Consider the following 14,990-nt stretch of genomic DNA (forward strand, 5'->3'; position numbering starts at 1 on the left):
GACATCGGGGGAACAGTAAGATAATGAAAGCTTTCCTGCTACTAACAGGCACAAAGGAAGGGTGTCTCCACTCACACTGCTGTTCAGCATAGTCCCAGAAATACCAGCCAGAGCAGTACGACAAGAAAACCAAAAATGGGCGTCTGAACTGTTAATAAGCTGAATGCTAATATGTAGAAAATCCTAAAGGATCCACAAAAAATGATAACAAAAAGATTTCAGCAACCTTTAAGGATACAAAATCAACATGAAAAAAATCACTTGCATTTCTATTTACTGACTATTAACCTAACCAAGGAGGAGAACATTATGTTCGTGGACAACTACAAAAGGCTGCTTAAAGGAATCAAAGGAGACACAAAGAAATGAAAAGATTATCTTGTATTATTGGACGGGAAGAGTCCATGTCTTTAATAGGTTCCCCCCCTTCTGTTTTGTAATTCAAAAAGTTTATCTTGAGCTTGCTAATTTTTTCTCTTTTCTGGTCAGATTTTCTGTTGAACTTCTCTGGTGAATTTTTCAATTTATGTGTGCTATTACTCAGTTCCAGAATTTGTCTAGTTCTACTTCTGCAGGTTTTTAAGATTATTATCGGGCCCGGCGGCGTGGCCTAGCGGCTTAAGTCCTCACCTTGAACGCCCCGGGATCCCATATGGGCGCCGGTTCTAGTCCCGGCAGCTCTGCTTCCTATCCAGCTCCCTGCTTGTGGCCTGGGAAAGCAGTTGAGGACGGCCCAATGCATTGGGACCCTGCACCCGCGTGGGAGACCTGGAAGAGGTTCCAGGTTCCCGGCATCGGATCGGCGCGCACCGGCCCGTTGCGGCTCACTTGGGGAGTGAAACATTGGACGGAAGATCTTCCTCTCTGTCTTTCCTCCTCTCTGTATGTCTGACTTTGTAATAAGAATAAATCTTTAAAAAAAAAAAGATTATTATCATCTTCACTTACTCTCAAGTTACTTTCCTGATTTGTTCTGTTCTCTCTGTGCGCTTAACTCCTTAGTTCCTTCATTACGGTATTGAGTTCTTCATCTGATGATTCATGCGTCTCTTTCTTTGAAGTTGATGTCTGGAGATTTGGTTTGACTTACTCCGTCTTTAGATACATCTCTCTTTACTTGTCTTCCGGTGTTTTGTTGGCACTTTGGCACTGTAAAGGAAGCTACCCTTCTTTTTTTTTTTTTTTTTTAAATTTTATTTTAAATTCATTAATTACATTATATTATGTGACACAGTTTCATAGGTACTGGGATTCTCCCCACCCCTCCCCAAACCCTCCCACCATGGTGGATTCCTCCACCTTGTTGCATAACCACAGTTCAAGTTCAGTTGAGATTCCCCCATTGCAAGCATATACCAAACATAGAGTCTAGCATCTTATTGTCTAGTCAAGTTCAACGGCTTCTTAGGTATACCCTCTCTGGTCTGAAGACAGAGCCAGCAGAGTATCATCCCAATCAATTAAAAGCTCCAACATACCATCAGCAAAAATTTACATCATTATGGAATTAATTGACATAGTAATGAGTAACCAATATGGTAAAAGTAAATGCGATTTCTTATCCACCTTCTGTGACCACCTCATTGACATTTCAATTTTGGTTTATACACAACATATAACATTCATAACATAACTTGTTATACATAACATCATATCAAATTAAGGCAAACATGTGGTATTTAACCTTTTGGGATTGGCTCATTTCCCTTAGCATTATGGTTTCCAGTTTGGCCCATTTGGCCACAAAGAACTGCATTCTTCTCAGTGTTTCACCCTGCGATGAATTCCTTCCTGAGGTCCTGGTGATTTCCCAGCTGGCGCCAGGCTTGCCTGAGGCGCCTCTGCTCTGGTTTGTTGTTTGTGATTCAGGCGCTCCCTCTTGTGTCTCTGTGTGATAGTGCAGCCTTGGAAACTGGTGCCCTTGATCCTGTAATACATAGTTCCAGGCAAGCCAGAAAGCAAAACCAGAATTTTAGATATAAATTTTTCTCCAGGAAGAAGTTGGGAAATGGGGTTTCCTCCATATGGCGATGGGAAGGATGGACTCTGGAGGGTGAATGCCTGGTGTTTTCTCAGACTTTAATGCTCTTGTCTCACTTTGTGCTGGAGCATAAAAGCTGGCTTCAGGTCCCTCCCAAGGGCACGTGCAGGATGAGAGTCAAGTCCATGTCTTAGATGGGGTGGCGTGAGAGGAGCTATATCCTCTTGTCCTGTCAACTTTCTGACATCACACTTAACTTGCACCTTTTTTGAGGAATTGTTACAGTTTGGTCTTTGCCTATTTCTTCCTTTCTGGTTATGGACCATTTAGAAACATTATTTGTTTTTGTGTATTTTAAACATTATTAAAATACTTTAGATATAATAAATTCTCAGGAAATACCCGTCAAAAGGATGAAGAATACGTCAGTGATGTTAAGGTCTTGTATTTCTTTAAAACTCCATCTCCTCAGGGCTGGTGCTGCGTCCTGCAGGTTAAGCTGCTCCGTGTAGTGCCGGCATCCCCCATGGAGCAGCTGTTCCACTGGAGTCCCAGCTGCTCCACATCAGCTGCACCTGGGAAAGCAGTGGGACGCAGCCCACACAGCAGACCTGCAAGACATTCCTGACTGGTGGACCGGTGGATGGAAGACCTCTCTGTCTCTCTCCCTGCCCCCCCTTTGATGTCTATAACATTGCCTTTCAAATAAATAAAATAGACCTTGCATTTAAAGATTATATAGTTAGTAGAGTTCACATGTTTTCACGACACTGGTTTAGAAGCACAGGTTCTTCCCTCCTCCCCTCCCTATCTCCCGTTACTGGTTTTTTTTCTCCAAATGACTGCATCAGCCTGTTCATTCACTTCACAGTGAGAAGCTTAGCTCTCCGATATAGAAAGACATGACATGGGAAGTAGAGGGAAAGAATGATACAATGTGAACTCAAATTAAAATGGACATGCTGCCGTCGCTCAGGGTTGGTGCGTGCTGTACCAGCCGTGCGCCCCAGGGTGCTCATCTTGATCCTGCAGGCTGTATTACTGTGCTGGGTGTTAGCTCTCACAGTTTGGAGGAAGCATGATGCTTGTCTTTTGGGCACTGACTTTTTTCACTTAGCTTAGTGGTTTCCAGTGGGGTCCATTTTGTTGTAAATGGTAAGATTTCATCCCTTTTTATGGCTGAGTAGTAGTCCGTAGTTTTTGCATGCCATGCTTGCTTTATCCAGATTTCAGTTGCTGGGTATTGGCTATTAGCTCTGGTGCATTGCGCCGCTGTAAGCATGGGGTTACTGTAGGTAGTGCTCTCGTATGCGGGATCCGTGTGGTTGGGATGTATTATCAGCAGTGGGACGCCTGGGTAGCATGTACGTCTCAGGAATCGCCATATGGTCTTTCATGGGGCTTGCACTAATTTACATTCCCACCAGTAAAGGATTAGGGTACTTTTTTTTTTCAACACCTCATCACATTGCTTTATTTTTATTTTTTTTTTTTACAATGTTTACATTGTTAATTAGGGTAAAAAGGTACTAGGGCTATAGGGAAGTGGCTAAGACTATTATTTCCCCATTGTTTCCTTTATGTATCGGAAGTAAAGGGAATATTGAAGAAGCCCCATCCAGTCTCCCACCCACCCCAGGTCCCCAAAGTGGGGCATGCTCTGAGATCCTTGCTCAAGTGGTTTTGATGGTTCACCAGTTATGAATTGCTGCCAATCTCGCCACTCCAGACACGATGAGGTCGTTGAAGAATCCATTGACATAGTCCATTGTAGAGTTTCCATTTGTCCAGTATTTCGCTGCCAACATATAGCTGAGGTGGTGGATTGACCTGTTCTGTCTTCCGTCTTTTTTTGGTTAGGGTTCTGAGTCCACCATTTCTATTGGGGAGATCCCCAAAAGAAGCTTTGAGGTGTTCCCAGACCAGATTCTTGTATGTACTAGCAAGTATAGGGAGATTAGGGTACATTTTTTGCCATATCCTCAACTACCATTAATTGGGTTTTGTTCATTTGTTTTTTTTTAAAGATTTATTTATTTTTATTGGAAAGGTGGATATACAGAGGAGAAACAGAGAGGAAGATCTTCCGTCTGATGGTTCACTCCCCAAGTGAGCGCAATGGCTAGAGCTGAGCCAATCCGAAGGCAGGAGCCAGGAGCTCTTCTGGGTCTCCCACACAGGTGCAGGATCCCAAGGTTTTGGGCTGTCCTCAACTGCTGTCCCAGGCCACAAGCAGGGAGCTGGATGGGAAGCGGGGGCCGCCGGGTTTAGAACCGGTGCCCGTATGGGATCCCAGTACATGCAAGGCCAGGACTTTAACCACTGCGCTATAGCGCCGGGCCCTGTTCATTTCTTTTAGTTTCTATGTGATAGCCATTCTCCCCAGAGTTAGGTGGAGCCGCAAACCCTACGCATTTTTTCCTATGTTTGCTAGCCATTTTCTTTTCTCTCTTTTTTTAAAGATTTATTTGTTTTTATTGGAAAGTCAGATATACAGAGAGGAGGAGAGACAGAGAGAAAGATCTTCCATCTGATGATTTACTCCCCAATTGACTGCTAAGGGCAGTGCTACGCCGATCCTAAGGTAGGAGCCAGGAACTTCCTCCAGGTGTTCCATGCAGGTGCAGGGTCCAAGGCTTTAGGCCGTCCTCGACTGCTTTCCCAGGCCATAAGCAGGGAGCTAGATGGGAAGTGGGGCTGCCGGGACTAGAACCGGTGCCCATATGGGATCCCGGTGCACTCATGGTGAGGACTTTAACCACTAGGCCATAGAGCTGGACCCCTGTTAGCCATTTTCATTTCATCTAGAAAAATACCTGTTCATGTCCTTTGCCTAGTTTTTAACAAAAAATTTTTTTTTTGCTGCTGTTGTTGAGGTTCTAGAGTGACTATTCACTTTGCAGTGCAGAAACTTCCTAGCTTGATGTAATCCCGTTTGTTTACTTTTGCTTTAATTGCCCGTCCTTATGGATTTTTTTTTTCATGAAGTCTTTGCCTACACCTGTGTCTTGCAGAGTGTTCCCAGTTTCCTTTAGTAATTTGATGGTGTCAGATCACAGAGTTAGAGCTTTGATCCGTGTGTGTGTAAAAGGTGGCGGGGGACATCTTGTTTCTTCTGCACATACACATGTGGATCCAATTTTCCCAGCAATTTTTTTTCCATGGATTGATTTTTGTTTGCTTATTAAAATAAACTGACTGTAAATATGTGGGTTCATTTGTGACGCTTCTGTCCCACTGATCTTCATGTCTGTTTCTGTGCCAGTACCAGGCTATTTTGTTTGTAGCTTCTCTGTAGTACATCTTGGTGTCTGGTATTGTAACCTCTGGCTTTGTCTTTGTTGTTTAAGATTGCTTTAACAATTTGAAGTCTCTTATGTTTCCATATGAATTTTAGCATCTTTTTTATATGTCTGAGAATGTCACATGTATTTCAATTAGAATTCCCTTAAATCCGTAGATTACCTGGGGCGTTATGGACATTTTAAGGTGCTGGTTTTACCTATCCATGAACGTGGCATATTTTGACATGTTTGAGATCTTCATCATAGAGTTCCTTCTGTCCCTGGCTACATCTACCTAAGGCACTGAATTTTTTTTTTTAATTGCTGCTACTATGAAAGGCACTGGTCTTGGCAAACTCTTTCTCAGCTATGAAATTATGTATATAAAGGGCACTGATTTTTGTGTATTGATTTTATTTCCTGCATCCTTGGCAGGCCTCGTGAGTTCCAATAGTCTTTCAGTAAAGTCTTTTGATCCTCCTCTGTAGAGAATCTTGCCATCTGCACACAGGTAGCATGACTTCCTCCTTTCCCAATTATTTCCCTTTGATTTCTTTTTCTTGCCATATAGCTCTGGGTCTAACTTGCAGGACTGTTGAATAGCAGTTGGCGTCCTTCTCTGATTCCAGATTTTAGAGGAAAGGGCTCCAGGTCTCCCTAGGCAGTTTGAGTCTGGCATTGGGTTTTTCCTATCTTACCTTCACTGTGGTGAATAATGTTCCTTCTGTGCACAGTTTGCTTAAATTTTTTTAGCATGAAAGGATGCTGTGTTTTATCAGATGTTTTCCCTGCATCAGTGGAGCCAGTCACATGGTTTTTATTCTTGACCTTGTGAGTGTGGTAGATCACACTTGTATTGATTTGTGTGTGTTAAGCCATCCCTACATACCACATGTTCTGAGTTCATTTTCTCATATGTTGTTGGATTCAATTAGCTACTATTCTGTTGAGGATTTTTGCATTTATATTTATCAGGGATATTGACCTGCATTTCTCTTTTTCTGTTGCATCTTTTTCTAGTTTTGGAATTCAGGTCATGTTGGCCTCATAGTTGCCTGCTTTTCTGTTGTATTGAATAAACCGTGAAGGATTAGAATTAGTTCTTGAAAGATTTGGTTAAATTTGGTAATGAAGACATTTGGCCCTGAACTTTTTGTTTGTTGGGAGAATCTTTTTCACGGATTTAATCTTTGGTCTGTCGACTGGTGTATTCAGGTTTTTGACGTCCTCGTGACTCAATTTCGGTAGGTTATATGTGTCCAGAAATCAATCCATTTCCTGTAGATTTTCCAGTTTTTTGGCACATAGCTATGTGCAATAATTCTTGATGATGTTTTGTGTATCTGTCGAGTACGATGTTCTGTTTCCTTTTCATCTCTGATTTTAGTGATTTGGGTCTTCTCCCTCCTTGTTTTGTTTTTGTTAGTTGGGCTAATGGTGTGTATCAGTATTGTTAATTTTTTCAAAAAACCAACTCTTTGATTCGTTGGTTCTATGTTTTGAATTTTATTCTCTAGTTTTAATTATTGTTTTCTGCTGATTTTGGATTTGGGTTGCTGCTTTTGTAGTTCCTTGGAGATACATGCAGAATTTAATGCCTTTCTTATTTCCTGATGCAGGTACTACTTGCTGTTAACTTCCCCCTTTGCACTCCTGCTGTGTCCCATGCGTTTTGATATGTTGTGTTGTGATCATCATTTCCAGAAGTCTTTTCATTTCCCTTTTGATTCCTTCTGTGACCCACTGTTCATTCATAAACATGCTATGTTTTTGCATATTTTCTTGGGTTTTTCAGTTTACACTTTCATTCTGTGATGATCAGAAAGCATACTTGCTATGATTTCAGTTCTTTTGAATTTGCTGAGGCTTTATGGCCAGTCAAGTGGTCTATCCTGGAGAGGGTTCCGTGTACTGATACAAAGAATGTGTGTTGTGTATCTTTGGGATTATGTGTTCTGTAGATATCAATCGGGTCCATTTGATCCACTGTGTAGGTTGGCTATATTGTTTCTTTTAAAATTTATTTTTATTTGAAAGGCTGATTTTACAGCGAAGGAGGGATAGGAAAAGCCTTTCATCTGCTGGTTCACTCCCCAAGTGGCTGCAGTGGCCAGAGATAAGCTGATTTGAAGCCAGGTGCCAGGAGCTTTTTCTGGGTCTCCGACATAGGTGTAGGGCCCTAAGGAGTTGGGCCATCCTCTACAGCAGTCCCAGGATATAAACAGAGAGTTAGATTGGAAGTCGACCAGCTGGTTCAGGAACTGGCAACAGGACAGAGAATTAGCATGCTGTGCTGCTGCACCAGCCTCAACTATGTTGTTTTTTTGTTGAGTTTCTGTGTTGTTTTTTGGTTGAGTTTCTGCCTACTTGATCTGTCCAGTAGTGATAGTGGAGTTTTGAAATCCCTCCACTGTGATTGCATTGGAGTGTCTCTCCCTTGAGGTATGTTAACAAATGTTTGAAGTAGCCAGGTGCTCTGCATTGGCGACATAGACGTTTACTGAGTCATTTCTCCTTGTGGAATGGGTGAGCATCCCTTGCCATGCTACCAGCACAGACTTGAAGTGCATGGAGAGTGCTTGCCTGCCCCTCTTTGAACATTCCTAATCATGGGCATGTGCAGATGCTGGCGAGTGGTGCAGCTACTGCCTTGCTTCCCTGACCTGACCTTTGTGGTCGAAGAGAAGGCTAGGAGGCCCTTGCTCCATAATGATTCAAGGACTCCCTGTTCCTGGCCCTGGGTCCCATCTGAACCTGAAGTTGCTGTGTACCCTAAGATTCTGTGTTGGCAATGTTGCCTGTGGGACTGGGTTTCACAGCTGGTGTGGGCAAAGCTGCAGCTCCCTTTCCTGGCTTTGGAATGGTACCCACCCCTCCCTGACCTGGGCACGCAGGTTGGGCCTAGGGGAAGGAGATGTGGTTATCCTCCACAAGGTCTGGTGGCGCCCTGCCTGCCTGCTCCAACAGGCCCTGCCAGCAGCCAGGGCTGTGCGCTAGACCCACACCACAACTGACCTCCAGAGGCCCTGGCTGCCGCAGCCTGCTTCCTCTGGCTCAGCGAGCTGCACACTCCGGTGGCCCCTGGTGTTCCTGCTGGCCGCCACGTGCCTGCTGTGTTCACACGTCTCTCCGCTGTTCACCGTGTTTTCATTACAGGATTCTCTCAGATTCTCCCCTGAAAATGTGCTTCCTCTGGGCAAAATGCGCAAGTGCCTTCCCCACCTAGCATCTTGGAATATTAAAATTAAACCCTAAACCACAAAACATCTGCATCTCCTCACCTCCCTCAGATGCTGTCCCTTTCCCTCCCGTCTCTCCATCCGCCAGCGCCATCAGTCTGTGTGTCAGTGTGAGGAGCACGAAGGTGACCAGGTCTCCAAGGCGTTGTTAGCATGTAATGTCAGCATGCTTTTGTAATGAAGTAGAGAAAAGCAAGTGGAAATGCCCTTGTATCCTGGTCGCTAGAGGTGTCTGGTGCCCTTGTCCCAGCCTGTTCTGCAACTTGCCTTTTTAATTTTTTTTTTTTAGCTAACAATATATTGGCTATACATACAAGTGAAATCCACTTTTATACACAATTGTATGGCTTTTTATTATTATTATTAATTACGTTGCATTATGTGACACAGATTCATAGGCTCTGGGATTCCCCCATTCCCTCCCCGTGTCCTCCCCCCTTGGAGGATTCCTCCACCTAGTTGCAGTATTACAGTTCAAATTAAGTCTAGATTCTTTCGTTGCAATCATATACCAAGCAAAGAGTCCAGCATCTTATTGTCCAGATAAATTCAACTGTTTCTTAGGGAGACCTTCTCTGGTTTGAAGGTAGAGCTGGCAGAATATTGTCCCCGTATTGCTTTTATACCTAATTTATTCAGTTCATACTTCTGTTGATGGGAGTCTATTAAATAGCTTTTTGCTACACTAACCCAGGTAAGTGTCGATTCCTAACTTACACTGCCTTTGAGGGTCAGCTCTCTTAGACCTGAGATTCAGGAGTCATTTGTTGCTTGTACAATTTGATCTGTGCTCAGAGATTGAGGATGTTGCATTACTTGCTTTTGATTGTACATTTTAAATTACTTTCCTTTTGCTTTTTTTTTTCTTTAAACTTCTCAGCAAGTTTGGAAAAGTTCGAAATTCCAGTAAAAATTCGTTTGAGCCCTGAACCATGGACCCCCGAAACTGGCCTGGTGACAGATGCCTTCAAGCTGAAACGCAAGGAGCTTAAAACACATTACCAGGCGGACATTGAGCGAATGTATGGGAGAAAATAGTTATTCTCTTTTGATATCGGTTTGCTACAGTGAGCTCAGATCAAATAGGAAAATACTTGAAGTGCGTGTCTCAAACGTGAGACGACTCCATTCCTCATGTTAAACCGAAACTGTTCTCATGACATCACCATTTCTAACTGACAGGATTAGTAAAATATTAAGACAGAAAACTTGTGTCTGTCTCTTGTTTGTTTTCCCCCTATTCCAGTTTACCACCTGTGACTATAATTGTCAGAATGAATTTTTCCGAATCTTATTGGGGAAACAGTGATTTTAAAACCTCGAGTTTTTAAACATGATTTATATGTTCTGTATAATGTTCAGTTTGTAACTTTTTAAAGTTTGGATGTATAGAGGGATAAATAGGAAATATAAGAATTGGTTATTTGGGTTTTTTTTTACCTAACTATATTTAAAACATGCAAGGGTATTGATGTGAATTATGTAAATTTCAAATGCTTATGAATCAAATCATTGTTGAACAAAAGATTTGTTGCTATGTAATTATTGTCTTGTATGCATTTGCGAAAAATAAATATACCCACACTTATGTTTTAAGAAATCGAGAGCTTGTGAATATTTGCCTGACAGTGTCTTCTTTATATATTTATTTATTTTTTACTGGAAAAGCAGAAGCAGAGTGAGGTTAGTTGAGCAGGACAGAGGCACGGTGTAACGGGAAGGACTTACACAGCGAATGTTAGTCTCTCTAACTCATCGGTTGTTAGTCTCTAGTTGTTTATTATCAAAATGGGATCTTTTGTTGAGCTGTTGAAACCAGGAGAAGGTCCAAACTTAAAATAGAAGCAATTCTTCTTTAAAAAGATGTTTATGTAATTGACAGTGTGTACATTGAATGTTCTCTATATATGAACACATGCGTCATAGAAAGTTACTCCACTCCAAACTCTTAGTTTTATGCTAGATATGTAATCATATGTCTCATTTCACAGTTGGAATTTTTGTTTGTCATTTGTTTGTACTGATATTTGAAGGCCAGTGGTTGTGGTTCAATAAAAAGTGCATTATCCTCTCTGCCATATTCACCTGTTGTAGAGGATGGAATGATTCGGAATCCGTGTGAGGTAATGGTCTCAGTGAGAGACATGAGAGTATTTTATGATGAGGTGAGTTTAGAGTGGTTGGCTTTGTCAGTGTAGAATTTGTGACTCCTAAGACATTGCTGTATATATATATATATACACATATATATATAGAGAGAGAGAGCGAGAGAGAGAGAGAAAAAATATTTCCATTTTTTATTGCTTGTTTATTATTTCAGGATTGTCAGTGTAATATCACACCAATTAAGATGTATTTGAATCAGATTCAAAAATATACCGGAACCACATTTTTTCATGCCAGACTAGTTTTGTTTTCTTAGCATCTGTGCTGCCGAAGTGAGCATTTTTTTTCCCCTAGCTACTTTGGCAATGATAACAGAGCTGTGTGTGTGTGCGCGCGTGCATAGAGATATACATGCCTCAAAGAGAGCAGGCGTGTTGTGAAGAACCAGGACTCACATTACAAACACCGAATCAGGAGATTGCCATTCAATGTTTTGTTTTCAACTTTTTTGTTGAGTAGTTGTGATATATCTTCGATTCTTATGTTTTTGTTACTGTTTAAATTTTAATAATGTTTGGAAAAACTGCTAAAAAGTACAATTGAGGGATCATAAATGAGATTTTGCATCAGAATGATGTAATCTGAAAGTTGATTCAGGGTGGGTAGGAAAAAGGCTATGTCTAAGCTTCCGAAGAGAGAACTGATCGTTGTGACGTCAAACTGTCAAATGCATACGTAACTTATCACCAATTCAGAATAAAGATTATTTGTCTTCAGAAACAGCTAATGAAACTAGTTTAATTTACATCTAGTTGTATTTATTTTCTCATATGATTCAAGTTTGTGATTTTTCAGTCCTGAGATGTCAGATGCTGGATTTGGAATGAACATGAAATTGAACAAATGTAGAACATGAAATTGAATAAATGTAATCACTTTTCCCTTGCCAAACTATGTTTAGTGAAAAATGGTAAGTTGAAAATAAGTATTATTTTTGAATAATTGAGAAATAATAAGATGATCGATTAGAAGAATCCCCACGCATTGTGAGAAATATTGGCTTGCCCAGGAAATTACTTGGGGAAGAAAACTTTAAGGAATTTCTCACAGTAAATCGCTAAATATGATACACATACTTAAAAGCTGAATGTAAGTCCGACAGAATTACTGTCTGTTGGAAATGAGCTGTGTGAAGATGGCCGAGACATTTCCTGAAGCCGAACTTTGGTAGCTTATAGTGCCAACTCCAGTTCCTCACATCCATGGTCACTGGCATGTCTTACCTGAAATCTTGCTATGAATTTTTTTTTTTTTTTTTTTTTTTACTAACAGAACAACACAAAGTGCTCTCTACTTTTTCAATACTACTTGAAGGAATACAGTTGATAGTCATGATTTCTAAAGCTTGCAATTCTGGGGATGATGTTTAAAAATTAACTTGAGAAAATTACTTGCTTTAAATGGCTATACTTTTTGAACAATTGGCCCCAACTTAGGAAAAAAAAATCTCTAATCTGTGGATACCTTGTTTTCAAAGTGAGCTATGTACATCTGTGATGTGTTGGAGCACGGTCCACATTTCAACAGTATATGTACTTGGCCACGCTGCAAATGTAGTCTCCTTTCATACTTCAAAATTAGTGGTTTCCTGTGAAGTTGTTCGCAGTGTATTCTGGATTATTGGTGTTTTCTGCCTGAAGAAGTGTGTATCATAAAGTGGCTACATGGTATGGACTATTTATTTATTTATTTATTTTTCTGTTGCAAACAGAAAAGTTTATTTGTGAAGGGACCAGGTGAGCAGGGAAGGGAGGGGAAGGGGAAAGCACCTCCGAAGAGCCGGGAGGTGGGGTGCCTCTCGAAAGGGGAGGGAGAGAGAGACACCAAAGATTTGAGGAAAGGTCTTGGGGTTTTATGCCTTCCCTGGCCCCTCCTTGTTGGGCGGGGAACCTACAGGTAAGATGTTCCCCATTGGTGGTCTCTTAATTAATTAGAAAACGGGTGGGCAATGCTGGTGCCGCCCATCTGAAGGTGTGGCCAAGACCTCAGAAGACCTGGATGGTCTCAGTCCCCCCTCTTGAAATCCCACATCCTACTTCTGTAGGGGTAAGGGGCGACGATATCTTCTGGCTGCTTCCTGCTGAACCGGGGTGTCGTTTGGGTAAGGGGCCCCTAGAGGTGTGGGATCCAGAGAGATGGATCATAAGACAATTGAGAAGCCAGTTGCGTGCTCCACATGGAGCAGGAGCCAATACAGATGCAAGGAGGGCCCACAGGCTAATAATGTTCTTAGTTAGGGCCCATCCTGCTAGCCTTGATGATGGTATCGGTGACAAGATGTGGGGAGCACATAGAAAGCACTTATCTGTCAGGTGCCTTTTTGGAAAGCAGCTTTAAATCCTCCAGTGCTTCCCAGGTTGGTTCTGCAGAATCTGGTTGACGGGGTGCTGACCTTAGACCATAGAGTCAATATCTACCCCAGGAGGGAAAATAGCCTTGCACGTCAGGGGCCGAGACTAAGCCTACAAGGATCTTCATCAATATCTCATCCCCAATAAAGGGGTTGGTTTCTCTGCAATACAAAGATGGAGTGCAAGAAGTGGAGATCTCCACAAGTACAAGCCCATGGCCAGAGATGTCTCAGTCACTTTAAATGGATCTCGGCCCATGAGAGAAGGAGAAGAAGGTAAGACAGAAAGTCGAGCACCTGTTGGACTATTTATTTGTAACTTGACCTGAGTTTGAAGAATAAAGGGATGTAAAAATCAAAGTTTCTAACATTAAAACTCTTTAATGTTGGGCCCGGCGGCATGGCCTAGCGGCTAAAGTCCTTGCCTTGAATGCCCCGGGATCCCATATGGGCGCCGGTTCTAATCCCAGAAGCTCCACTTCCCATCCAGCTCCCTGCTTGTGGCCTGGGAAAGCAGTTGAGGACGGCCCAATGCATTGGGACCCTGCACCCGCGTGGGAGACCTGGAAGAGGTTCCTGGTTCCCGGCTTTGAATCGGCGTAGCACCGGCCGTTGCGGCTCACTTGGGGAGTGAAACATTGGACGGAAGATCTTCCTCTTTGTGTTTGCTCCTCTCTGTATATCTGCCTTTCCAATAAAAATAAATAAATCTTAAAAAAAAACTTTAATGTTTTTTATTTACAAGTAAAGCAAAAGCTCTCCCGTATGAGTCAAACTTTGACATTTTCAGTTGAAAAGGTTTCGAGAGTTTTGTTTCCTGTTCTATTAGAACGAGAGTGCCTCTCTCTGGAAGTTCTGATCTGTGTTCTTTCCTGGTGTTCCCGTATTCTAACTTTGCCCTAACTGTACTGTCCAGAAGGTATGCCATCAGCATTTTAGAGCCATTGTTGATTAGATGTTTTCGATACCTAGGACCTCTGCAGGATGAGGTCTTAAATAGAGGTGGTAAATTAAAATTTGCAATGAAAATTTACAGAATAGAAGCGATAGGGGGGTTGTGGGAGGAAGAGTGTGGTGCCATGGTGTCTTGGAAGCTAACACCTCCTGTGTTGACTGCTCGGCAATGTTTGCCCAAACTAGGACCGTGTGGCTTCATGGTAAAACACTCAAAGTGTTGATACTTAAGCCCCTGCACCCACATGGGTGACCGGAAGGAAGCTACTAGCTTCAGGCCAGCGCAGCTCTGGCCATTGCGGCCATTTGGGGGAATGAACCAGTGGATGGAAAATAGCTCTCTCTTTCCTCCTCCTTTCTGTTAAATTGCCATTGAAATAAAAAGGAAAAAATAAATCTTAAAAAAAATTTATGTGCTGTGGCTGCTGATTCTAGCTCCTGCTAATAGCAGACGCTGGGAAGTAGTGGTGATAGCTCAAGCAAGCAGACTGCCAGCCAGGTGGGAGTCATGGATTGAATTCCCAGCTTCCACACTTGGCCTCCTAGCGCTGGCCCTTTAGGACATATTTGGGAGTGAACAAGCAGATGGGAAGCCCAATCTAACAGAACTGTGCTTTTTTTTTTTTTAAGATCTATTTGTTATCACAAAGCCTGATATACAGAGAAGAGAATTGACAGGGAGATCTTCCGTCTGTTGATTAACTCCTGAAGTGGCCACAACAACTAGAGCTGCACCGATCAAAAGCCAGGAGCCTCCTCTGGGTCTCCCACGCGGGTGCAGGGTCCCAATGCATTGTGCTATCCTTGACTGCTTTCCCAGGCCACAAGCAGGGAGCTGGATGGGAAGTAGGGCTGCTGGGGTTAGAACTGGCACTCATATGGGATGCTGGCATGCAAGGTGAAGACTTTAGCCAGTGACCTACCACGCCGGGCCTTTATATGTGCTTCTAAAAAAAGGAAAAGAGAAGAAATAATGGCAGTGCGTATATGTACTTGATACAGTGTTGACAGTCTTT

At 42.4% G+C, this 14,990-nt stretch overlaps 1 protein-coding gene across 1 annotated transcript in view; it reads left to right on the forward strand.

Annotated features, from left to right (window-relative positions):
- The window catches only part of ACSL3 (acyl-CoA synthetase long chain family member 3), a 77,602-nt gene extending 67,483 nt beyond the window's left edge, over positions 1–10,119 (forward strand). The window contains exon 16 of the mRNA XM_058665070.1: positions 9,385–10,119. Within this exon, the coding sequence (XP_058521053.1) occupies positions 9,385–9,542 (158 nt within the window). The 3' untranslated portion in view covers positions 9,543–10,119. The remainder of the gene's footprint in view (positions 1–9,384) is intronic.
- The last annotated feature ends 4,871 nt before the right edge of the window (positions 10,120–14,990 follow it).

This window comes from Ochotona princeps, chromosome 5 (assembly GCF_030435755.1).
Source record: "Ochotona princeps isolate mOchPri1 chromosome 5, mOchPri1.hap1, whole genome shotgun sequence".
In the NCBI taxonomy this organism is placed as follows: Eukaryota; Metazoa; Chordata; class Mammalia; order Lagomorpha; family Ochotonidae; genus Ochotona; species Ochotona princeps.